Raw genomic sequence first — 26,807 nt, forward strand, 5'->3', positions numbered from 1 at the left:
TGCTGTCAGTAGCAGCTAGCTAGCTAGTTAGCTGCCATTCGTCGATAGGCGCAGGCGGGTCAATTCCGTCTCTACTTAGTCGAGCCAGTTGTCCCCCCCCCTCCCCCGTCCCCTGTTTAAATGCAGCTAGGACGGCGAGAAAAGCCCACGTTTCACATTTCTCTGTCTAACTAAGCCAACGGCCGTTAGCTAAGTAAATTAGCGTAGCCTCCTGCTACGATAACAGTACATCATTGCCGAGAAAGGCGCCTGGTTGAGCTGCGAAGGGCAAAGCGCACGCTGCTTGTACGGAGCTACGGAGCTACCCAGCCACCCAGCCAGGAGCCGTCTCGTCTAACCAAAGCTGCCGCCAATATTCTGCGAACACTATTGGGCACTGCAGGAAAGTAAAAGTCACGGATTCTCATCGGCACAATGGCAAGACCTTCGAGGTGCGTTGATATTTTATGCTACTTGCGCCGCTGCGTGCCAAATAAACAACAGGCATCCCGCCAGTAAATGTTTGATAATGTCCCACCGCTCGCGTTAGCTGGCTGTTGCTAACGTACGTCTCGCGCCTACCCACGGATGCTAATGGCTAGCAGTGAAACCCAGCAGACCCGCTGCTAGCTGGCTGGCTTGTTTATCAAGGCAACGGCTGTTTAAAATAAAAATAATAACAATGGAAATGTGACAAGCGGTGTGTTATTATTGTAAAAAAGTGCTCGTGTGAATAAAACGGACAGCAGGGTGAACGCTGTAAACGCTCGCTCCCTCCCTGAGGAGCTAATTAGCTCGTGAACGAGACGTTAAAACTGTGCTCGGTTTAACTTTCTCAGACGAGGCAGTGCCTTAACGTGGTCAGCTGTTGGACACGTTTAGTAACGCTAGTCCGGAGACTTTGGTGGCCTGGTCCAGCGTTCACGTGTTGGGCATAATTTGCCCCCTAACGTTAGTTAACTACTTTCATGGATACGCGTACCTCCCTCTCCGCCTCCTCCGATGGCCAGAGCGTCGGTGCACTTTTCGCGTCTTCGTGTTCATAAGATGAGGCTAAACGTGTAACTGTAAGGTGGTGTGTGAACATCTGGCCATATTGTTTACGACTAACTTTATTCAGCTGTTACAGCCGTGCTATTATGGCTTTATTATCGTACGGACAGTTGTCTGTTAGTCGACCGGCTGTTGGTTCTAGTAGTATTTAACAAGTAACGTAACCGAACCGTTTTATCTAGTCTGGACAGCGTAAAGTCCCTTCATATTTTCAAACTGTTCACCAAAACGGTTAAATTTATGGGCAGTTCCGCCAAGCGTGGTTTCTCTGCTGCCCCGCCCCCCCGTTTGGGTCTGTTTTAAACGTGTAGACTTTGAATCTTTGTAGACCAAACGCCTAAAGCTGTGTTTGCGGGGAGGGGAAAGCACTTTTGATATGATTTGATATGATATGATATGATATTTAAAAAAAGACAAAATTGAGTGCACTGGCCTCCGTGTTGGGTCGATATTGGCGCCAGTGTATTCTACTGGCCAGCATTCATTTATTCACTCACTCATTCGTTGTTTCGTGCAGTTATGCAGGCACCCGCTGCAGTTCTGCACCCATTTATCCTTCTAGGTTATTTTTACTTTTGAAGCACTTTTATTTGGATTTACTGAGCATCAGTATCTCATTAGTATTATTCATGATTTAGCAAGCCATTTCTTAAAGAACTAATGCTTAAAACCTACATCATTTTATATGATCATGGATTATGATAAAATTGCTCCTAGGTGTGAGTGAGTGTGTGTGAATGTATATGTGTGTCTGTCTGCCCTGTGATGGATTGGAGACCCTGTCCTGGGTGTATCCTGCCTTCCACCCATTGACTGCTGGGATAGGCTCCAGCACTCTGTCACCTGGAAGGATAAGCGGCTTAGATGTGTGTGTGTGTGTGTGTGTGTGTGTGTGTGTGTGTGTGTGTGTGTGTGTGCGCGCGTGTGTGTGTGTGTGTGGATTATGATACAGAGATCTCTGTATGTCCGTACAGGAATAAGCGAGTGGTTGACTACGCTCAGTTTCAGGAGTCTGATGATGCTGGTAAGTTGCAGATTAGTTTGTGCTTCATGTACAAGCCATGTTTAACAGCATGTTCAAAGATCAATTGCAAGTATCGTGTTATAGCATGTCTTATTCTGAATGCTTGAACGTAGATGAAGAATACGAAGGGGATTCTGACCGACCGAAGAAGGCAGTGAAACACAGGTCGGTGTTCCTAGAAAAGAGAGCCATGTTTATATAGTACTTTTATAATAATGTAAACATAAACTCTAGGATGCTGCGTGGTTAATTCAGTTTGAGCTATATTATTACCATTACTGTAGGGATATCAGTAGCAATAATCTTGTGCGCATGAAGTATTAAATCAAAATAATATGGTGGTGAATAATGTGATTAAGTGTAACCAGTGTTCTCTCCTGCACAGTGATGAGTCCCGGTGCACAGACCGCAAGAGTAAGTCGAGTTCACGTTGCTGCTTTTTCCAGCATATTGAATAAAAAGCCGCTGCCCGTTCATCAGAGGCCCTGTTGTTTTTCTAACCTTGTGTTACAGAGGACTTGAGTGATGACGATAATGACTATGGCGAAGAGGAGGAGGATGACGACGGCGGTGACAGTGACTATGAGGCTAAAAAGATTAGCAAGGGAAGGCAGGCGACGGCTAAGAGGAAAAGAGCTGAAGGTATTATTTATTGACTTTTGTTTGTGTAGAGCTGCTATAATCAATCTATAGGACTGCCAGTTTTGATCAAGCAAGCAGATTTTGTTCTCTCTGCAGGCAGTGAAGATGGAGAAAACTAATGAGCAGCGAAAATGTTTTATCATTAACGTTATGACAGTTGTTACACCCATAACATTCAAAGACCAGTAGTTTCCATGTGCCTGTATTTGTAGCATATAGCTGTGCAGTTTGTGTAATATCTTGTTTTCTTGGATCCTCAGTTGACAGCGATGATGATAAAGTGGTGAAGAAGAAGGGTCGGCAGGTGCGGCAGGCTGCCAGTAAAGCAGTCTCTAAACAGAGAGAGATTCTTCTTGGGGATGGTGGTAGTGAGGAAGAAGAGGCAGAGGAAGAAGAAGAGGAAGAGGACAGTGATGTCTATACAGGAGGTGCAGACATATTTCCTTATTATCAGTACAGTCAGAAAACATCTCTTATTATATACTGAAAAGTGATAAATTAGAACCCTGTGATTAGGTGATGCAATATGATCACCCATTGTATTTTTTTCGTAGAGGATTCGGGCAGCGATGAAGACTTCATGGTTGAAGACGATGACGACGACAGTGATTATGGGCGACCCAAAAGGAAGAATTCGAAAGTCAGCAGGAGGAGGAGCAAGGACAAGAAGATAACAAAATCAAAAATAAGAACTTCAGGTACAGCCAGACGGAGACAGGACTGTATTTGCATTTTTGATGTTTTTCAGTTTTTTAAAAGCATATGTTGTCCTTTACATGGTGAATGGACTAATAGACATGGCCCAAAATGACTTAGAAAAAAACTTTTGCATTGAAAGCAAAGTTTTTTCCTTCCCCTGTAAAGTTTTGGAGATACAAGGTTTTGTTCCGACAACAGTGATAATCTGTTGCATCTACTACAGCAGTAGCCAGTCCTGGTCCTGGAGATCTACCACCATGCAGAGTTTAATTTTAACCCTTATCTAACACGCTTGATCCAGGTAATGATGGCCTTCAGAGACATCGGAATACTAGGCCCATCAGCACTCTCCTGGGTGGTGATTCTCCAGGACCATGATTGGGCACCACTGATTTAAAATTCATCTTCAAGCAGAAATGCCTTTGCAAGTTTCATGATACATTTCCACTGCCCAAAAACCATGCATCTCCATTTCATTAGAATCATTTGAATACAACACGTTCCTTTTCCATGGTGTAAAAATTTCCTGATGAATGGGCCAGTATAAATGCTTAATATACGCCGTAAATCCTTTTAATATGTAATATCCATGATGCTCTCTTGTCAGTGAGCAGAGGGCCGAGGAAGAAGCGAGGGAAACGGCAGACAAAGGTGAAGAGAGTTGTGTCGAAGAAGGTTGTGCGTAAAGGAGAGGATGAAGACGTCGAGAGTCCCAGGGAGGAAGAAGGAGAGGAGGAAGGGCAAGACGGAGATAAGAAAGATTCACCCCCAGCCAAGAAAGCGCAAGAGAGTGCCGCAGAAGGGGAGGACAACAACGACGGCGAGGAGAAGGAGGAGAAAGAGAGCGAGAAAGAGAAAGAAGAAAAGGACGATGTATCCGAGGAGGACGCTCCATCAGGTGAAGACTGAGCGTCTTTTCCCTGATTGGGGGGGGATGTTTTACCTGTTTTTTTTTTTTTTTTGTCTTTTCTTGATGTGGAACAGCGGAATTTATTTTCCACAGTGCTCCGGGTGTTTTGGATGTTTTGTTTATTTCTTTCATCTTGTAAATACAATATTTCAGAAAAGAAAAACTTTCTGTGAAGTATCATTCACACTATTCTAAAAAGGTATCGTTTAAAAACCCATTTCGCTTTCTCAACATGACTGGTTACCTATATTAATATTGGTCATTGCCTCAAATCTAGCGTTGTTGTTCTTTTTTGCTAAGTTCATCTTTATTGGATTTCTGCTACTAGCTACAAAGCAAAGGGGAACAATTCTGAAACCCCTTCAAGACTTATGTACAAAGCTGAAATTTACATTTGTGATGATTTCACTGAAGATCCAGCATCACAACCCCATGAAGATTTTCAGATGCAAATTTGTCATCCTATGAATATTAGGATGGTGATTTACTGTCTTGTTGGGAATGTAGACTTGTGGAACAACGCTGCTGTTTCCACTCGTCTAGTAAGACATGGTGAATTACCGCCGACAGGTATCTGGTGTTGGAGAGCGAAGAGTGTTGTAGTTCGCCCCTGTGTAATAAAACCTCTGATCTAACTGTTAAGCGCTTTGATCGAGCATAGCTGTGCTGTAAGGACAGTGAACAGGTTTGTGACTCAGTTTTATGATTCAGTGAATGTGTGCTTACGATTTGTGTCTTTGAGCTGCTCTGTGGATTTGTATGGCTCCAACACAGCCAGTGCAGTTCCATCTGACCAGTCCCAGTGCTACATGAATATGTAATGTTTCATAGCCTTTAGCCATAGGTTGCCACTTTATCTGACAGGGTTTTGTCGTGTAGATAAGTTGGATTTATATTTTTTCTCCCCACCCGTCCAATGTTTCTGATCTTTTACTTAAAATTTTAAACACAGGACCTGTTCAGTTCTGAATTGGTCCATATGTAGATGCTTTTCAGAACACAATCAAAAGCTAGTCGAGTTTTGGCTTGAAATCAGTCGGAGACCTACTTTCCAAATTGATCGTAGTAAAAAAGGTGCTGGAAACGAGTAGAGAACCACGTGTCACCATGAACGTTCGCTAACCGTTTGGGTGGTGTTAACATTACAGTGCTTTTTTTTTTTTTTTTTTTTTTTTGATTTGAGAATTTCTGCAGCTTAAACATAGCCTATGATTGCATTTTGTTATGGCTGTGATAAACCTCTTTGTCATGGGATGGTATATTCTTACTCGTGTGTCGCACCATATGTTCAGACAGTGTGACCGAACAGGTAGCGTGTGAGACGATGTGGGTGTCCTGAAGAAGGATGTAAGCCTTTCTCAGAAAGACTGATGTGAGAAGAGAGCTAGTGACAAACTTATTATTGACTTTGTGATGCTCCGTATGTGTATTTTTTAAGTATTTTGATGCTTATAGATGCCTTTCAGATGACCTGTCTGCTGAGCCAGCTGAGCGGTCCGACAGACTGTAATTCAGTGCACACCATCCAGAGCTTTCTCAGCATCTTTTGTCTGTTCTCATGGCTCCTATCTTTGTCCTATTATGTAGCCTTTCGATCTATATCATAATTTATCTAAAACAATTTTGTTTTAATTAAGCTATTCTGATTTTTGGAATATTTGTTTTACAAGGAAAAAAATAAAATGTATCTTGCCTTTAAAGAATCGTGCGAGTTTGTCGTAGCTTTTTTGAACGTTTTTTTAGTGCTTCACACATGAGCCGAAGTATAATGATGAACAAGGGAGGGATATTAGATCGTTATTACACGTTGTATGAATTTAACTACTATGGCTCAGGCTTATGTTTCAGACCCCAAAAAAGAAAAAACTACACTACATAGACACAATATAGTTGGAATGTTGCAACTGTACTGCCTGCATCCTGGAAAAATGGTATCTAGAGGGCTCTTTTTATGCATAAGTAGACTAATGTGTCCAGTTTTTATTTTTCCACATCAGTACCTGCCTTTTACATTGAAAATTACATGAACCAATAGAAATGCTCAGAATGTGCCTGGAATAAAATCTCTTTACATTAACTTACTTTGAAAGTAAATCTTTTGTCTTTTCCGGTAAAGTTACTATTTCAGAGATCTTTTTTGGACAGTAGTGATATAGATGTGGCCTTTCAGTCAAGAAACTATGATTTAAGCACTGATGATTTTTATTTCATATCAAGAACAGCCCATTACACGCACATATTTCAGTGTTGCAAAGTAGTTGGATACTTCTTTTTTTTTTTAAGCAAACATAAAAATCGATCACAAAAACAGTTCACTATCCAATATCTGGAGGTCCCAAGCTAAAGCCTGGGTCTCTGTCCTTTCTGGCACACACAAAAGGAAACTTGAGGGAACATGGCAGATTTTCGAAGCTGTCTAAAACAAACAGAACATATGAGTTTGATCAAACAGATCGAGTCTACACTACCACCAACCATGAGAGCCAAAATGATGGAAAACCTGTTGAAAGTTCTTCAGAACTTCGAGAAAAGGATCAATAAAACACTAAAATGAATCCACACATAGAACTAGTTTTTGGTACTTGCTAAGAGTCTGCAAAAGTTTGGAGAAAGCAGCCCATATCATGCTACAAGCAGACATCAAGCTATAAGCAGATGTCACCAGAAGGTGGTGCAATTGTCAAACAAAACATTTTCTTGCCCAAATATTTTGAAACTGTTGAAACTTTTCTAATTTGATTTTGCAGCTAATTTTCTAACTGGGCAGGAAGATCAAACTCAGCCATCTACTAAACTTGCTTTGATAATCTGGACTTTAAAGTACATAATGACTCTCAACTATAATTTTAACTGAAATAGTGTAGGCCTTTCAATGGGTGCCAGATCTTACAGGTTCATCCTGAGCATGCAGGTCGTCTGTAATAAGTTACACACAGATACCTTTGGAAAAAATACTATTAGCTTAATTAGTCTGTGTCAATTACTGGTTGTGCTACACTACATTAACATAAACGGACATGTCAGTGATTAAGTTTGAGACTAAAACGAAACACACTCTCAGAAGAAAAGTCTAAACTGTCACTGAGTGGTAGGTACCCCTGCTGTCACTGGGGTGGTATGCTCAAGGGTTTATTTTTAAGCTGTATTGGCTCCACACACCCTGTCTCGTCTCCAGTTTTTTTTATTGTTCTGTCTTTAAAACTGAGGTTATGAAAAGGTAAACATGTACCTTTCACCTGGGAAAACTAATTCAAGGTACACAACTGGACATTATAGCTATTGCTGTACCTTTGGGTGTATATTTACATTGTATCTTGATGAATGAAAAATATACCTGTACAGTACCTTTTCTGACAGTGTACCATCGTAGGTCATCTGACCGCTGCTCTAGGCAGGACGCCTTGCTATTGCCTTTATTGTGTCCTCTAATAAAAGATCCAGCACAAGGCAGAGACAAGCTGTTGTCTTACCGTCTTACTTAAACTATTTGTCACAGAACTACACTATATGGCCAAAAGTACAGCACTGTGCGAAAGTTTTAAACAATTGACCTCAGCAGTGAGTTTATCACAATATACATTAGAATAAAGTCACATTCATAATTCAAGTAAACATAAAAACAATAAAAAGTAACAAGAATTTCTTGGGTCCAAAATTGTTTTCCTTGACACCTTCACAGCCACTGCAGAGACTCGTTAATATCATCAATTACATCATGAGCTCAATTTACTGAAGCACTGATTGGTCAAACCAGGAGCTGCTTTTTAACTACATATAATACTGGGCTTCCTCGAGGAGAGGCTTGGAGATTGGTAAACACACTAACATCCAGAAAATCACTATTTATTATTTATATGGTTATATACATATATATATATATATATATATATATATATATATACACACACAAATAAATAAATAAATACACAGTACTGTATGTGGACAACAGACTATCAAACTACATTAGCTTGTTGGATATCTCACTTCAAAATGCATTAATACAGAGTTGCTACCCCCCCCCTGCAGTTATAATAGCCCCCACTCCTCTGGGATGGTGTTCCAAAAGATTGTGGAGTGTATCTGTGGGGAATTTGTGCCTGTTCAGTGAAAAAAAAGCATTTTGCTGTTGTTGGAAGAAAATTTTATATCTCCAAAATGCTAACTTTATAGGAAAAGGAAAAAACCTACTTCACTTTTAATGTAAGTCAATGGAACCAGACTTTTTTCCAGGTAATTTTGGTCCATTTGTTTTGGTCCATTCTTCGTGATATTTGCACACATTGCAAAGGGCAACAGGTATCTTCAAATTATATCAAAAACTGAAAAACATAAAAAATGGAGATACAAGGTTTTCTTCCAACAGCAGCGATTTGCAAGGTCCAATTCATCTCAAAAGTGTCCAGTTAGGTTGAGGTCATGGTTCCGTGCATACCACTGGATTTCCTGAGTTCCTCCACTCCAAAATCATCAAGCTACATTATATTTCCAAAAGTATTCGCTCCCATTCTTAATCCATCCATCCATCCATCCATTTTCTAAGCCGCTTCTCCGTCAGGGTCGCGGGGGGATGCTGGAGCCTATCCCAGCAGTCTTCGGGCGAAAGGCAGGATACACCCTGGACAGGTCGCCAGTCCATCGCAGGGCAGACAGACAGACACAGACAGTCACTCACACACTCACACCTAGGGGCAATTTAGCAAGTCCAATTGGCCTGACTGCATGTCTTTGGACTGTGGGAGGAAACCGGAGAACCCGGAGGAAACCCACGCAGACACGGGGAGAACATGCAAACTCCACACAGAGAGGACCCTGGCCGCCCGGCCGGGGAATCGAACCCAGGCCCTCCTCGCTGTGAGGCGACAGCGCTACCCACCACGCCACCGTGCCGCATTCTTAATCCATAGGGTTTAATATGATATCGGCCCACCCTTTGCAGCTATAACAGCTTCCACTCTTCTGGGAAAGCTTTCCACAAGGTTTAGGAGTGTGTTTATGGGAATATTTGACCGTTCTTCCAGAAGCGCATTTGTGAGGTCAAACACTGATGTTGGACCAGAAGGTCTTGCTTACAGTCTCCGCTCTAATTCAACCCAAAGGTGTTCTATCAGGTTGATGACATGACTTTGTGCAGGCTAGTCAAGTTCTTCCCCACCAAACTCGCTCCTCTAGGTCTTTATGGTCCTTGCTTTGTGCTCTGGTGTGCAGTCATGTTGGAACAGGAAGGGGCCGTCCCCAAGCTGTTCCCACAAAGTTGGGAGCATGAAATTGTCCAAAATCTCTTGGTCCACATGAAGTTTGGAGGTCTGTAGTGACTGACCCTGCAGAAAGTTGGTGACCTCTGAGCCATGCGGAAACATAATTTGTTTGCAAATGCTCTGAATGAAAAATAACACACCTTGAATATAAGCTGTACAAAGCAGACTCTTTTTACAGCTTTTCAAAGGAAGGATGGCTGTGGAGTTGACGAACTGTGGAGGTTCAAATATTTTCATAGTTTGTGCAAGGCGTGGCACAAGTAATGAATGGTTATTTCACCATATATTATTTTCAGAATAAAATTCTCAACATAGCCCGATCTCATGCATGTAGGTATTTCTTATCCAAAACTAACTGCTTAATTAGACAAAAAAATGTGTTTAAGTGACACTTTTTAATCCCACACATGGGGAAATCTCGCCACATTTAATCCATCCGTGAAGTGAAACACCACATACACAGAAAGGACTGCATGGAATTAACAGATTGGAGTGTGTTTGAGGACGCTACAGGCAGCCTGGATGAATACACGGATACTGTGACATCCTACATCAGCTTTTGTAAAGACACCAGGACTCGCATAAAACATAACAACAATAAGCCCTGGGTTTTTATGCCAGGCTGAAACAGTTGCGCCAGTCTAAAGAAGCATTGTATAGGAGTGGAGATCGGGCTCTGTACAATCAGGCTAGGAACACACTCAATAAAGAAATCAGAGCTGCGAAAAAGAGCTACTCAAACAAGCTGAGTAGTATGGTGTCCACAAATGAGTCATCAACCATCTGGAAGTGCCTATAGAACACTCCAGCTACAAAAGGACACCCTCCCAGACAATGGGCAGTCAGCTGGCTGATGAGCTTAACACCTTTTACTACAGGTTTGAAAAGCCCAGCTTCACACATCCATTCAGCACAGATTCACACCTTCCTGTCATTCAGCCATCTATTCAGCCTGCCATAAAGATCTGCAAAAAGGACGTGCAACGACTCTTCAGGAGACAAAAAGTGAGGAAAGAATCAGGACCAGATGGTGTTTCACCCTCCTGTCTGAGGGTCTGTGCTGACCAGCTCGCACCAGTCTTTACAGCACTCTTTAATGAATTACTCGAGCTGTGTGTCGTACCTTCATGATTCAAATGTTCCACCATAGTACCAGTTCCCAAGAAAGCAACCATCACAGGATTGAATGACTATAGACCTGTTGCCCTGACCCCTTTAGTCATGAAATCCTTTGAGAGACTGGTGCTCTCCCGTCTAAAGAACATCACAGATCTTCTGCTAGACCCTCTGCAATTTGCATACTGGGAAAACAGGTCGGTGGACAATGCAGTGAACATGGGACTCCAGCTTATTCTTCAATAGCTTGAACATTCAGGAACGTATGCAAGAATATTGTTCTTGGACTTCAGCTCTACCTCTAGCTCTACAATCATCCCAGGACAGCTACACAACAAACTGCTGTAACTCAGCATGCCAAGACCCACCTGCCAATGGATCACCAACTTCCTCACTGGCAGAGAGCAGCAAGTGAGGTTGGGAAAGTTCACCTCAAACACCCAGACTATCAGTACAGGTGCTCCACAGGGCTGTGTCCTCTCACCATTGCTCTTCTCTCTGTACACAAACGACTGTACCTCCATGGACCCCTCAGTTAAAATCTTGAAGTATGCAGATGACACAACTGTCATTGGTCTCATCTGAGATGGTAATGAATCTGCTTATAGATGGGTGGTTGATCAGGTGGTCCTTTGGAGCAGCCACAATAACCTGGTGCTGAACACAGCGAAAACAGTGTAGATGACAGTGGACTTCAGGAAGAGCCCTCCAGCCCTGCCAGCACTCACCATCCTGGACAGAACTGTGATGGCAGTGGAGTCCTGCAAGTTCCTGGGCACAACAATTACCAGGGACCTGAAGTGGGACAGCAACATCAGCACCATCATTAAGAGAGCCCAGCAGAGGATGTACTTCCTGCATCAGTTGAGAAAGTTCAACCTACCCCAGGAGCTGATGGTGTGGTTCTACACAGCCATCATAGAGTCTGTCATTACCATGTCCATCACAGTGTGGGGCAGCTCAGCTACCTAGCATGACCTCCACAGACTGCAGCGCATCATCAGATCTGCAGAGAGGACAATTGGGGTTAAGTTGCCTGCACTGCTGGAAATACATGCCTCTAGAACCAGGAAGCGTACAGAGAAGATCTCCATAGACTCCTCTCACCCCAGACACCACCTGTTCCAGCTCCTTCCCTCAGGCCGGCGCTTCAGCCAGATGAGGATCAGGACATCCAGGCTACAAAGGAGCTTCTTCCTACAAGCCATCATGTGTCATCACTGTGATGATTCTGCTAAAGTGTCTCTCCGTCAGACTGATCTAACCAGCTAACTGACTGAAAGTGGTAGCTGTTCAATTTGATCTAAAGTGGAAATTACGCGACTGTATGCCAGTTTTCATACCACTAACTGTCAGTGTTATTAGAACTGGCATAGTCTCATTTCAGCCCTCAAGTATTTCCATTTCCGCTTTAAAGAAACGTTTCCGTTCTGATCCCTCAATCATTGGTTCAGAATGAAAGATTTATTGTCTACTTTGCTGCAGAATGACCAATAAGCTTGAAAACAATATTCATAGGAGTAATCTTTCACTTAAAACCACTTAAACCACCACAGAAGCCCAGTGACTGGCTGAACCATCTGATCATTACCCCTACTCCCCACCCTCCAACATGACTGCTCAAATGTGCTTTCAATATTAAAATATTAGGAATACATCAAAACATACATGAAAATGCACTTGTTAAACATGACATTTTAAAAATTCATTTTTAAACCAATCACAGTCCAACATTAAACATTACCTATAAGGTGTTTGCTCCCTTCTGAGCCCCCAACACACTCAAACACACAGCTACAGTGTGAATATACTAAATCTGGGGTCCCCAAACGTTTTCATGCCAGGACCCACATATAGATGTTGTGTCTGCACTGCGACCCACCAAATATTTAGTGAAGTGACATAAGACATAAATGAGCTTTCAGGTCACAGAATGCTCAACATTCTGTTCATTCAGTCAATACAATGGCAAACCCTGATAAAACAATGAAACATGCATAGGCCTACTTAGGTGAGACTGTGGCATAGGAAAATGATAAAATACCATGTATTTGTTTTCAGAATTAATCCAGACAGCTTTAATATTCACTATGAACACGTTAAGAACTTTCTCTAATATTTGGTTATTAATTACTTCTGATTCATGTTGTTAGCCAGTTGAGGCAGGCCAGCACTGTGTCCAATCACCACGGATTAAGTAGGCTAAAGGCTTAGGCTTTATGATATAATTGGGCTTGTATTAGATGGCAGCAAAGGCAGTAATATTTAGAGTATTTTGTACATTTTTCTAATAGGAAATGCACTTTGCATAAAACAGGGGTGAACTTTGCAAGCAGGAGTGTGGAGGTTCAGGAGTTCCAATGATCGTTGTGGCCCTAAAACAGCCTGCAGAATCAACACTGTTTAATTAAAGTGAAAAATCAAGATCACAATATTAATATGAATTCTGGTGAAGCTCTAATGCATCGCCACTGTTGCCAGCATGCAAGGAAAGCACCCTGAGCGCTGTTCCACTGGTTCTCAGTTAAAACAGCTTTGCAATAAGTTACTCTGCGTCAGTGTAACTCGTGTAGAGGAAGTAGGAGTAGAGCTAAGGTTGTTAATGAGTATCAATAATAAAAACACTTCTGCAGAGGGCTGCCTCTGTTCTCAGGCTGGAGATGCTTAGCACTTCCTGAGATCATCTCGGACTATGTTGAAAGGAAATGCACTATTTCAACCAAGCCAATTAGAAAGAAGGGAACTTCAGAGTCTCCTACGTTCTTGGAGTAACCATGCTCAGGGACGAAATCCTGACGTCAGTGAGAGTGACACTGAGGTGCTCAACTCATGCAGTCGTTGCTAGTGTTCAGTGTTAAACCAATCAGGGGAAGCCCTGGAGCTGTTCTGTATGAAGCTCTTTTTCTGCTCCATTTGGTGGAGATGTAAGAGAAAACTAAACTGAGAACTGCACATTTTAAAAAGCTTGAATGTGAAGATCTACTGCAGTGTCAGAGCTGTTTAAGTATACTACAACATTGATCCTAAAAGTATGATTAAATCTTGATTTCCACATCAAATTATGAAGGGGTGCATCAAGTAGAGATGCACCGCAATTCCAGCAAAAGATGCAAAAGATTATATATGAGTACAAAGAGGCGTCAAAATCTAGCACCTAACAAGTAAAGTATTGGTAATGAAAATGAGGAATAGTGATGAAAAATGCTGTTTATGTTTATTTATATTTCTTCTCTAAATGATGAACACTAAAGTTCCTCTCATGCTAATAGCACCCTCTACTGAAGAAACTTCAGACTGCTATGCAGGACTTTCAAAGCCACATGCTTTTGTTTATTTCTCAAACAATAAAAAGCTACTTTAGTGACTGCATTTGCACATGGTATAACACAGCTCAGAATCTATGATAACACCCAGGTTTCATACTCCAGGCTTGAAATATGTAACAAAACACTCTAGCAACTCACAAAGCAGCTATCTCTCAGATTTAATACCAAGAATCAGTAATTCAGTTTTTCTTGATTTAGGTCAAATATTTGTGACATCTACGAAGAAATCCGCTGACAAGTAAGCCTATCAACAGTTATAATTGTGTGTCATCAGTACAGCTGATATTATGTTTCCTAATGACATCACCTAGAGGTAACATGCACAAAGGCCCTAAAACTGAACCTTGTGGCACTCCACAAGAAATCTTAATTTTTTTTCAGAAGAATGATTTCCAAGCTGAACCAAGAACTGAATATAATTTAAACCATTCTAAAATAATGTCTAAGAGGACTACCGAGTTTGGTGGATTATAATCTTGTGATATTATAATCTTGATCAAACAAGACCAAAATAGAATGATTTCGCGCATTATTGCTATGCCTGAGGTCATTCACAAACTGTCAGTGCTGTCTCAATACTATGGTTAGACCAAAACCAAAAACCTGACTGAAATTTCTTGAATCATTTGAGATTTGAACTTCTCAAAGAATTTTCACCTCTTTGAAGCATCGTCAGCATCTTTATGTTAATTCAAAACCGTCAAATCATATATAAAAGAACACTTTCAGTTTCAGTGTCCTGTATTTCGCTTTATGTTAAGAACTTCTATTTTGATCTTTCACAAACATATAGACCCCGTTTCAGTTCTCTTTTTAACTTCAACTCCTTTCAACTCGCTGTTTGAATGTCCAAAACGTCTACATTACACAAGTGGCCTCTCGAACAGAAGTAGATGAGGGGACAGTGAGCAGAACACACCCTCAGCGGGTCAGCCTCGGTGAGCTAAACAGCCAGCCATGCAAACTTTGCAATGCAAAACGTGTTTTTTAAGCATGTTGAGCATAACGTACATAATGTGCGAGGGTATTTGCTTTGTCTGGCTGTAAATTTGGAGTAGAACTGTGATGTAGTGCCTTTCTTTTTGTTTTTCCTTTATCATGCTATCAAGCCATCTAGCAGAGGAATATCATGAAGTAGTTTGTAACCTAAAGCCCAGTAAATTGAATGTTATGGTTTTGAAATATAGCAGTTTGCTGCTATAGCGAATAAACAGCTTTGTGATTAAACTCCAATATTTTGGCTTTCGGAAAGAAAAATTCGTCAGGTTGCAAAGATTTCTGGGCCAGTTCTGCTGCTGAAGTCAACACTCGTGTTCGCTTAATCCCTTGCCCATCCGAGGGCTCATGTAACACCTTTCACTTCAGCTAATAAAGCAATGCCACAGCCCTTAAAGACAGCTTTAAGGATTCCCCAGAGGGGAAATGATAAGTCCAAGTTTACCAGGGCCTGTTAAAACCGGCATTAAAGCAGGAGCATAATGTCTATTAGCATATCAAAGGAGATTGTGTTAAATATGTGTTTTAATGCTGCTGTCTAGACAAGACCAACTAAGGCAGGAAGTGCTTTGTTCTGATGTAAGTGAATGTTGAGAATGTAATACACTGGTCTAGTGTTGACAGACCAGTTAATTCTTAGAACACGGGAAGAACTTACTTCTTAACCAGCACTAGAGAACATAAGTAACATTTTGCGGATGTGTAAAGCTAATGATTCCCCTGTCTCTAGTCTTTTTCCCAGGATCAACTGAAATGAAGAGCGTGGCCTTTTCTGAGGACCCACACTGAGAAAAGCAAGTATTATAAGTTTGAATAGCATTTCAACCTTCATTTCATGCACAGTGCCCTACAAAACATCTACTGGATTTCAAGCAAGAAACAGAAGGGTCAACACAGCATAGACAGATATACTGTCTGATTAGAGAATAGGATAATTAATGTAACAATTAGTATATCTGATAAAAATACTCTACCAGGGCTGCTCAAACTGTTTGACTGGCCTGCCAAAAAATGTTACTCATCCACAAGTCCTCCCCGAATGAGAGAACAGACATATTTGATTACTATATTTACCTTTTTTGTAATTTTCCAGCAACAAAATACAGTGTAATATTATAACGCATATATCGCTGCTGTTGGGACAAAACCTGGTATCATTTTTATCATTTTTCAGTTTTTGACAATCTGAAAGTGCCTATTGCCTTTTACATTGTGTGTAAAGATGTCTGGTTCCATTGACTTACATTAAAAGTAAAGTATGTTTTTTATTTCTCCTGTAAAGTTACTATTTTGGAGATATGAGGTTTTGATCTGACAGCAGCGATATTTTAAAAATTGGTCCTCAGTCCACCACAAAAGCTTTGCTTCTTTTAAGACAAAAAATGTGGGTATCCCTGACACACATATTGTTCACAAGACTGACATTAGTAAAAGAATACATTAGTAAAATGAATGTTTCAGTAACATATGTTTACAACAACTCTAAATACAAATATTACACAATTTGCAGTCACTGAATTGTATTTGCTCAAATTAATGATAAGAAGAATGGTCTGTAAAGGTATACAGGTTGGAAAAAGTCACCTCAGTCCTCAGTCCCGCTCCCTAACACACACACAAATTAACTCCACAACAGACAGGATAGGAAGACGGAACCGTAATTGCTTCTGCTGAAATCTGATTTCAACACCTGAAAATCATTGACAGCTCTAGATGAGTCTTTGTTTTCAAGTATTAACTTGAAATGTATTGTCGCATTTACCATCAGAGGGGAGGGAGTGACCGGTTCTATAAATATGCAGTATCACTAGTTGTAACATTCTTGACTTGAGCAGAGTCAGACAGGTGCTGAGTCAGCACACATATGAGCAGGAGACCCTCAGAGCCTTCAAAACACTGAGATCCATCAGTCCATCAGCAGATTCTGAGACATTTTCTGAGGACAATATGTTCATCGAGGAGCGTCTAATAACGCTGTTTAAACGAAACTGTCAGCATACTCTCACGTACTGGAGCGTATTCTTCAGCTTTGGACTCTGTATAGCCTTCCTGGGGCCCACTATTCTAGATCTGAAATGTCAGACCAACTCTACGCTACAGGAGATCACCTGGGTATTCTTCTCACAACAGTTTTGTCTGCTCGTCGGCAGTTCAATTGGCGGCGCCTTCAAGAAGACGTGAGTTTTCCACTGGTGATTTTAAGCTGCTCTCTCTTGAAGACGTCTGTAAAGATTTCATGCAGGTCTGATTAGATTTTGAGCTAAAATTGCAGTGCTGTAGAAAAGGAAGCGCTCCTTATGAAAGGGTTCATTTGTATGCATAGATATTTGCATGGCTACAAATAAAAAAACGTAATAAAATAAAAGAAGCCAGAAAAACTTTCATCTGCCTTGAACTTCATGTAAATGTTGACAGTCACTTGAGTGCATCTATATTGCCTTTCACAACTGCACAGCTTCTTTCAGATGTCTGCCTCGTGCATTTTGAAACTGACTAAAGAAAAACTTTCCTGTAGATCCTTCCACGTTAATTTAGGGTTCTAAAAGCTGAGTCTGATGGGTTTGCTTGGCCTTGACAGGCTGCCAGTGGTTTGTCACTTTCTCCATTTGTAAACCTTTTGAGACAATAAAATAACTGTTAGCACTGCAGTAACATTGACATAGTGCTGGTGTGTTAGTGTGTGTTGCACTGGTCTGAGTGGATCAGACACAGCAGTGCTCCTGAAGCTTTTTTCCCCTCATTGTCACCGCTGGACTGAGAGTAGTCCAGCAACTAAAAATATCCAGCCAACAGCGTCCTCTGGGCAGTGTCCTGTGACCAATTGTGCAATTGTGCTCTAAAGGGCCCCTATATGGTAAGTGGAGCTGATAAAATGGACAATGAAATGATTATTTTGTTGAAATAAAGTTTTTTAGTCTACATTCCTCTCTTTTTGATGCACTCTTGGTCTAAAATTAAAATGATACACCTATTTACTTGAGTAGACGTAAAACTATTATGGATGGAAAATATTCAGAAAGTCATTCAGAATCGTACACAGCACTGAGTAAATGTAGCTCCCCACCTGTAACATGAACAATAACCATAATATCTGAGCTATATCTAATGCTCTCTCTCTCTCTCTCTCTCTCTCTCTCTCTCTCTCTCTCGCTATCTATCTATCTATCTATCTATCTATCTATCTATCTATCTATCTATCTATCTATCTATCTATCTATCCATCTCTCTCTGTCTCTCTGTCTCTCACCCTCTCTATCTATCTATCTATCTATCTATCTATCTATCTATCTATCCATCTATCTATCTCTCTCTCTCTCGCTATCTATCTCTCTCTATCTCTCTCTATCTATCTATCTCTATCTATTTCTCTATTTATCTCTCTCTCTGTCTCTCTCTCTCTCTCTCTCTCTCTCTATCTATCTATCTATCTATCTATCTCTCTCTCTCTCTCTCTATCTATCTATCTATCTATCTATCTATCTATCTATCTATCTCTCTCTCGCTATCTCTCTGTCTCTCTCTCTCTCTGTCTCTCTCTCTCTCTCTCTATCTATCTATCTATCTATCTATCTATCTATCTATCTATCTATCTATCTATCTATCTCTATCTATCTATCTCTATCTATTTCTCTATTTATCTCTCTCTCTGTCTCTCTCTCTCTCTCTCTATCTATCTATCTATCTCTCTCTCTCTCTATCTATCTATCTATCTATCTATCTATCTATCTATCTATCTATCTATCTATCTCTCTGTCTCTCTCTCTCTCTCTCTATCTATCTATCTATCTATCTATCTATCTATCTACGCCCCCCTCTCTCTCTCTCTTTCAGGTTGTTCAGTGCCCTTGCTGCTCTCCTCCTGTCCTCCCTAGTAATTTCTCTAGTTTTTGCCATCATTCCTTTCTGCTACAATGTGCTGTTATTAGCTGTAGCCATGGCGGTGTCAGGGCTGGCAATGGGCATCATCGACACTATTGCAAATATTCAACTGGTGGCTCTTTACCAGAAAGACTCTGCGATCTTCCTGCAGGTGTGTGAGTACATGTACTGTACATATTTATAACTGTATTCTCGCACAAGAGAGACTGCATACATTTGCATAATTAAAGCAAAAAGTTGTTTCAGTTTGAATTACTAATCAGTCATTTTGAAGATAAAGTAGGTCAAATGAAATCCACTGCTAATAATATGTTGATCATTTCAAACTATAAATATAATGAAAATATGGTATGCAAAAAAATCTGTTTCATTATGCAAAATTCAAAACATTTCAAATAAAGAAAAGAAAGAAAAAAACTGAATACAATTATATGTAGGGTGTGTTATGCCCCTCTATGTTTTTGTCCTTTCCCAGGCACTGCACTTCTTCATTGGCTTCGGGGCTCTGGTGAGCCCCCTGATTGCAGACCCTTTCCTGTCGGAGCACTGTTCCGGTATCAACAGCACAGAGGATGACGCAGGATTGATTCACCACTTCAGACACAGCCTGGCTGCCGGTTTCAGGAGCCCCGCACCTCTCAACTACTCTGAACACTCTGCGCTGATCACAGAGCAGTCCAGCGTGTCCTACGCCTTCTGGATCATGGCTCTGATTAACGTAGGATACTAACCTCTCTCAACGGGGGTTTTACTCTTTTTAGAGAGATTGTTTCTCCGCCTGGGCAAGGCTCCTAATGCTATGCTTACCTACTTCAGTAACATGATTAAAACATAAAAAATGTATGTTATAATGGATAGGATTGAATGCCAGACACTGTAAATGATTGCCATAGTCATTGATTTATATAGAATAAAGCAAAAACAATTCTACAGCCATACTTTTTCCAATTAAAAGTAAACATTTTTACATAAGCACCTCCCTGATGTGTGCTGTTCTCTCGCAGTGTTATAGATTGATATCCTCTTTGCTATTGATATCCATCCATCCATCCATTTTCTAAGCCGCTTCTCCGTCAGGGTCGCGGGGGGGTGCTGGAGCCTATCCCAGCAGTCTTCGGGCGGAAGGCAGGATACACCCTGGATGGGTCGCCAGTCCATCGCAGGGCAGACAGACAGACACAGACAGTCACTCACACACTCACACCTAGGGGCAATTTAGCATGTCCAATTGGCCTGACTGCATGTCTTTGGACTGTGGGAGGAAACCGGAGAACCCGGAGGAAACCCACACAGACACGGGGAGAACATGCAAACTCCACACAGAGAGGACCCCGGTCGCCCGGCCAGGGAATCGAACCCAGGCCCTCCTCGCTGTGAGGCGACAGCGCTACCCACCACGCCACCGTGCCGCCCGCTATTGATATCATATAGTGAAATTTAATTAATGTAGTGGTAATCAATCAAGATGGCATTGTAGGGCAGCATAGTGGTTAAGTGGCTAGTGCTGTTGCCTCACAGCAAGAAGGGCCTAGGCTCATTTGCCAGCCAGGTGACCAGGATGTTCTCCCCATGTCTGTGTAGGTTTCCTACAGGTGCTCCACAGTCCAGAGATATGCAGTCAGACCAATGGGAGACCCTAAATTGGCTCTAGGAGTAAATGTATATGTCTGTGTGTCGGCCATGTGATGGTCTAGTGACTTGTTCAGGGTGTTTCTGCCCAACAACTGCTGAGATAGGCTCCAGACCCCCCCCCCCCCCCGCCCCCCCCCCCCCCCCCACCCGAACCCCCTCCATGATCCAGAAAGATAAATTGTTTGGATTGTGTGTTTTTTCCTAAATCCAATCGAGCCTCGTTTAGTATGTGATCCTTTCTTTTTAATTGCTTTAAAATTTTTAAAAAATTCTATTGCAACAGAGATTATAACAATGTGCGATATGCTGTTTTGCTTGTATTTCTGGCATTAAGGCATGCACTGTCTGTCCTGTTCTAGCTGCCAGTGCCCATTGCGGTGTTTGTGTTGATGTACCGAGAGAAGCTGATCCCGTTTTGCCCGAATGGCTCTCCACGTTTGCTGGAAAAAGATGAGCTGGCTATGGAAACCCAAACACCAGAGACAACAGAGGCTCCTGAACAAGATGCAGGAGGTACAGATGAAGAACAGAAAAGTATATCTCTATATTCTCCGTATTGGTTTAACCTAATTTATCCTGGCTGTATTTTCTCCAGGCCACGGGGACCTCTTCAGCTGCTGCGTGAACACTAACCTCCGCGAGCTTCCTGCCTCATTCTTTGGAGTCCATATTCTAGGTGGGATCGTCCTCTTCATGACTGATGGCATTGTGGTGAGTTTGCTAGGGCAGTAATGTAGATAATCCAGATTCTTATGGACATTTTAAAGCTTTCACTATGGATTATATTAGTGATTGAATAATCTACAGATTATTTTGACAATAAATGAAGTAATTAGAGTAACTAAGGCCAGCAAATATACCAAATGACCTTTCCTTTCAGAATGTTTTTAACATTTTTAACCATCTTTCTACAGTTATTTAATATTTTAAAGTGTCCTACTATATTATTTTCCATTTTTCATGTGTTTTGTTCTCCTTCAGTTTCTGTTTTTCTTTTTTACACATGTTTTGTTGATTATTATTGAACTATTTTATAATGTATGCTATGTCTGGACCCCAGGAAGAATAGCAGCTATTATTATAGCAGCTGATAGGGATCCTAAACATGAGCAAATGTAATAAACAAATAAACAAAAGGCCAAACAGTAAAGATGGACTTAACTGAATAATAAAAAAACTACACAGTGCCTTTAAAATTCCAGACTATTGTAAATTGATAAACTAGGAAGGAAGGACTTGGCAATTGATAAACTAGGACATGGCAAAAAAGCATATAAATCAGATCAGGCTGTGTTTCTTACTGTAAGAGGGGCCAGCAGGAGAATTTCAGATATACATTATTGTTGTGCAAATTGCCAACAAGTCGTTGCAGATCATTTTAACAATTCGATTTTTAAAATCAAGTAATTGTGTCATTGTTTGTGATGAATTTGTAACACATATTGAAACTATTTAATCTAGGGGGCCTATGCTGGTTTTGCGTACACATATGCTGTATCAGCTCCGATGTCACTGCATCACAAAACAGCCGGCTACTTACCCTGCATCTTTTGGGCTGCCATCACTGGAGGACGGCTAATGTCCATCCCGCTCGCCTATCGCTTCAAACCAGTGTACCTGCTCATGATCAGCCTGGTAATGACTGTCTCTGTAGATAGATAGATAGATAGATAGATAGATGGATAGATAGATAGATAGATAGATAGATAGATAGATAGATAGATAGATAGATAGATAGATAGATAGATAGATAGATAGATAGATAGATAGATAGATAGATAGATAGATAGAACAATATGAACAATATATACACTATAGATATATGTATATCTATGAATGATCTCCACATGTATATATACAGACAATAATATAAGTACAATACATAAGGTGCATTACGTGCTGTTGGAGTAAGCAGTTATGTGTTGTATTCTATATAGAGTGAACAGTGTGTCTATAGAGATCTCTTCTTCTGTGTTCCTCAGGCTGGTGTGATAATCACCGTCCTCCTGCTGCTGATTCTCTACACCAGTAGCATATTCCTGTTTGTAGGAACGTGTTTACTGGGCATGTTTCTCAGCAGCATCTTCCCATGCATGCTTGCCTATACTGAGGACATTCTGGACTACCAGGGTAAACAGACACACACAGTCACTTTTGTATTCCTGCCTTTCTGGAGTATTTTCACTGATGTATTAGTAAATAATGTTGTGAAAAACATGAAATTCCTGGACGCTGTGTTAGAACGCGTGGTAGAGCGAGGCTACATTAACATGTGTCAGCTTCTTGCAGCGTGTAACATTCACTTCTAATGCTTTAATAGAACTGATCAAATCATATTGATTCATTGAGGGAATGATTAGTGGGAGTGTGCCTCAGTGTATCGCTCAGCCAGTAAGGGTTTGTAAGGGAAAACAATATCCTAAAAGCAGTGGGATGCCTGTAAGTGCAAGGCTCCAACACAAGGATTTATGATGCTTTACTTTTGGCAAATTCTAAACCCTTACTTAAACCCACTTTAATCCAAAGCTTACATCTAACATGTAAAGTTGTCTGATATGAAATGCTCCATTGTAGAGAAACTTACCGAGTCAGATGTGTTCACAGCAGTAATGATAGGAACCAGATGTCTGAAGAATTAAATGCCACTAAACTTTACTTCACAGAAAAGTATAACGTGAAATGTAAGGTAAATGTTGAGAATATGAAGCCTGATGCTTGAGACAGTGTTTTTTTAGATAGGTCTGAAATAAGTTTTTGGCCTAAAACGTATTTTTATAATCCAGGAGAGGTACATGCCGGCCGCTGTAATTTACCTCTGTTTTACCATTATTAACTTTAACTCTGCCAGGCCCAAGATCTTACTGCACACTTCTATAACTTAAGAAAAGCTCAACCAGTTTGCACCGAATGCCGTATAGTTACTGAATAAAAGCCTTAGTATGTAATAAGACTGGGATTTTAAGGGATTTTAACTCATGGCAGAGACACGTAACAGATATGTGTAGATCCATTGGTGGTTTTGGATTATAAATACAGTTTATTTAGATGGTTCTAAGGATTGGTTCAAAGTTGAAAACACAACGGATTTTTAACTGAGTTGGACTTTTGACTAAAATCCTCTTTATTTTAATGAAACGTGTGATTTAACATTCCATTTTGTTGCTACCAAAACAACAAAAACACTACTGAACCTTTACCAAATGTTTTGGTAGTGACAATTTTAGCTCATTTTGAGCAGATTTTTTGGTGGTGACAATTCTTGATGTTACACAAAGAGTTTCAGATTTTGGGACACATTTTGGGATACTTCAGAAGAATGGGATCTAACAACTCACTAAGTGGCCAAGAGGGACAGGGATGCAGTCTCACTTCCTGCTCTAAAATGCAAGGGCGTGGCTAAAATAACTGAATACTGAATATTTATTACTGAATACTTTGTATCATTATTCTTTGCCACACAAAACACTCTGAATGACCTCAATGATTAAAATATGCAGAAACTGTGGAAAACTAGTAGTATTCCTTTTTAACCTTAGTAACCAAAAAACTGAGATTTGTGCCATTGTGTTTTCAATTTGGGGACACAAATGCACACAAACAAACACACACACACACATACACAACTCATCACTCTCCTTTTTTCAGGATGTGCCACTACAGTCCTGGTGACCAGTGCTGGGATGGGTGAAATGGTCCTGCAGGTGCTGGTCGGATCGGTGAGAATCATTTTCTTTACACAGTGTTTCTCAGCCCTGCGCCTGGTGACACACAGCTGTGCACAGTTTAAAGTATTTATTGACGCAGCACACTTGATCCAGTGCATCGACTGCTTATTGAGCCCTTCATTAGCTGAATCAGGCATGCTGAGTCAAACAAAACTTGAAACTGTGTAGGACTGTACATCGCCAGGATTGAGCAGCATTGTTCTAACACAGACGTTCTCAAACTAGCCCTCAGTGAGCCCAACAGATGTTTCACATTTTTATGTATCTATATGTGTTGCAAGATGGGCTGGAGAAAAACATGTTTTGGGGGCCCTGAAGACCCTTTTTAGAAGCATTGCTCTAATGTACGCATTTCTAAAACTCATTTGAGTTTATTAGGACTAACCATGTGACCATATTGACTGTAGATAATGCAGACAGCAGGCAGCTATAGTTTCCTCTTGTGTGGGATGATCACTGGCTGCATTGGCTTCGCCTTCTTCTTTGGCCTGGTGCTGTGTCACCGCTACCACAGAAACTACCTGAGAGGTAAATATGCAGCTTTATTATTCGTACTGGTACCAAAACACATGCTTACCAATGTAGAGCTTACCAGCAATATTACACTGTCACTACATATGGGTTGTTTTTTTTCCCCTGAAAAGGAACATCTAAAAAGACAGCTATGGTGGAGGAGCCAGCTCCAGAACCACCTCCAGTACCATCTCTAGAACCAGCTCCTGTACCAGCACTAGCACCAGCTCCAGTACAAGCATCATCTTCATCACCAGTACCAGTGTCAGATCCAGAATTGGCTTCAGTACCAGCACCAGGTCCAATGTCATCACCAGAACCAGAGAAAACAGAACATTTTTGATTTATAATTCATATAACCACATCAACATTGATATCTACACACATTCCTCTGTGGTATCGTACATTAGATTCTGGTCAAAACCTCATATCTCAATTTTCGTTGTTTTTGACTCAGTTTGAAAACGCCTGTTGTTGTTTACATTGTGTGTAAATTTCATGATGAATGGATCAAAAGAAACAGCCCAAAATGACTTGGAAAAAATTCTGGTTCCATTGACTTACATTCAAACATAGGTATGTTGTTTCCTTCTCCTGTAAAGTTACCATTTTGGAGATGCAAGGTTTTGTTCCGACAACAGCGAATTGCACAAAAGTAACAGAACATTTTGCTCATTGCGTTTTCAAGCACAAGTATTTGTCTTTATTCCAAAATATCAAAATTTCACATCACGCTCAAGCAGCAGGTATGTCTTGAAGCGTGAACCGTGATATTCCTCCTGCTTGAACAGTGGACTAGACACTGACAAAACAGTGACCCAGCAATCTATTACTGATGTCCTAGACGATCTGAACATGCTTCCACTCCGTTGAGGCCACTCTGGAAGCCGTTGCGTAACTTTGTTTCCTCTTCAGTGGACACATTGCTACAGGCTACAGGTGTACCATAATAAACTCTTTGGAAATGTCAGTACTTGACTCACATGTGAAATCACTGAACAGGATCACAGAGGCTTTTCCTTCTGTATTTGACAGAATTCATTTGTAAGTAACCTAACCTTTCAAAATTTCGGATCACTTATGACTCATATTTCGTTCAGAGAACAAGTTTCTCGCTTCTCGAATGTAATCCAGCAGGTCTTCATAGAGTAATGCAAGAAAAGTTGAACATTTTCCAATTTAATATGTGTCAGCAGCATGCAGAATCTCTCAATTCATGCCTGAATGAAGTGTAAAATAATTATCTTTTTCAAATGAGAACAGTATTTGCAGATGTACAGCTTTTTATAGACACTGTATAATTTATGAGAGCAAAGTTCTCTTGTAGGTGTATTTTGAGTGAGTGTTGCCTATTATTCATGAGCAATTTATTGATGACCTCTTAGGAGTTCCTAACATATCATGCTGGTTATATAGTGACATTGTTGATTGTTTTATCCATTTCGTTTGATCTTTTTTCTGGGAGTGATAAGGTTAGTGGTTGTTCAGCATTTCCCACACTAGATGTCAGACTCACTTTTCTAACAGACCAGTCCATGATGGAACTGGAGCACTTACAGTGAAAGCGAAATGTAGTCATTCTAGCATTGTAATTTCAATGCTTGAGTCAGATTTGCAACCATATGTTGCAGAAAACCCTTTGACACTGTGTTGTAAAACATTTAGTAAAAACGGTTGAATTCATTCGACACTGTATTGCAGCTACAGCTGCCGGAGGAAAACCCCACATCTCCATTTTTCAGTTTTTGACATCATTTGAAAATGTCTGTTGATCTTTCCGTCGTGTGTAAATTTCATGATGAATGGACCATAAGAAATGGCCCAAAACGACTTGGAAAAAATTCTTGTTCCATTGACTTACATTGAAAGTAGCGCATGTTTTTTTCTTTTCCTGTAAAGTTGCCATTTTGGAGATTTGAGATTTTGTTCTGACAACAGCGATATTGTACTGACATATTAAGCATTGTAGATGAACTTACTGGCTTTTTCTTTATTGGTATAAGGTTTTATGAGGTTTTCTTTTGACAACAGTGATATGTATTATGAATTTATATCATG

General features: G+C 40.8%; 2 protein-coding genes across 2 annotated transcripts; both read left to right on the forward strand.

Annotated features, from left to right (window-relative positions):
- Positions 1–72: 72 nt before the first annotated feature.
- Positions 73–6,011, forward strand: nucks1b (nuclear casein kinase and cyclin-dependent kinase substrate 1b). The gene is made up of 8 exons (XM_017710952.2): positions 73–431; positions 2,007–2,056; positions 2,170–2,221; positions 2,442–2,470; positions 2,570–2,698; positions 2,959–3,126; positions 3,253–3,396; positions 4,005–6,011. Exons 1-8 carry the CDS (start codon positions 415–417, stop codon positions 4,304–4,306), a joined length of 891 nt encoding a protein of 296 aa, XP_017566441.1. The 5' UTR covers positions 73–414; the 3' UTR covers positions 4,307–6,011.
- A 10,828-nt stretch (positions 6,012–16,839) lies between these two features.
- Positions 16,840–25,314, forward strand: mfsd4ab (major facilitator superfamily domain containing 4Ab). The gene is made up of 10 exons (XM_037541626.1): positions 16,840–17,177; positions 18,832–19,030; positions 19,355–19,597; positions 20,871–21,024; positions 21,107–21,222; positions 21,973–22,146; positions 22,494–22,641; positions 24,157–24,227; positions 24,644–24,764; positions 24,881–25,314. The coding sequence occupies exons 1-10, from the start codon at positions 16,948–16,950 to the stop codon at positions 25,090–25,092; spliced, it is 1,668 nt and encodes a 555-aa protein (XP_037397523.1). The 5' UTR covers positions 16,840–16,947; the 3' UTR covers positions 25,093–25,314.
- The last annotated feature ends 1,493 nt before the right edge of the window (positions 25,315–26,807 follow it).

Source organism: Pygocentrus nattereri, chromosome 9, assembly GCF_015220715.1.
Source record: "Pygocentrus nattereri isolate fPygNat1 chromosome 9, fPygNat1.pri, whole genome shotgun sequence".
NCBI lineage: Eukaryota > Metazoa > Chordata > Actinopteri > Characiformes > Serrasalmidae > Pygocentrus > Pygocentrus nattereri.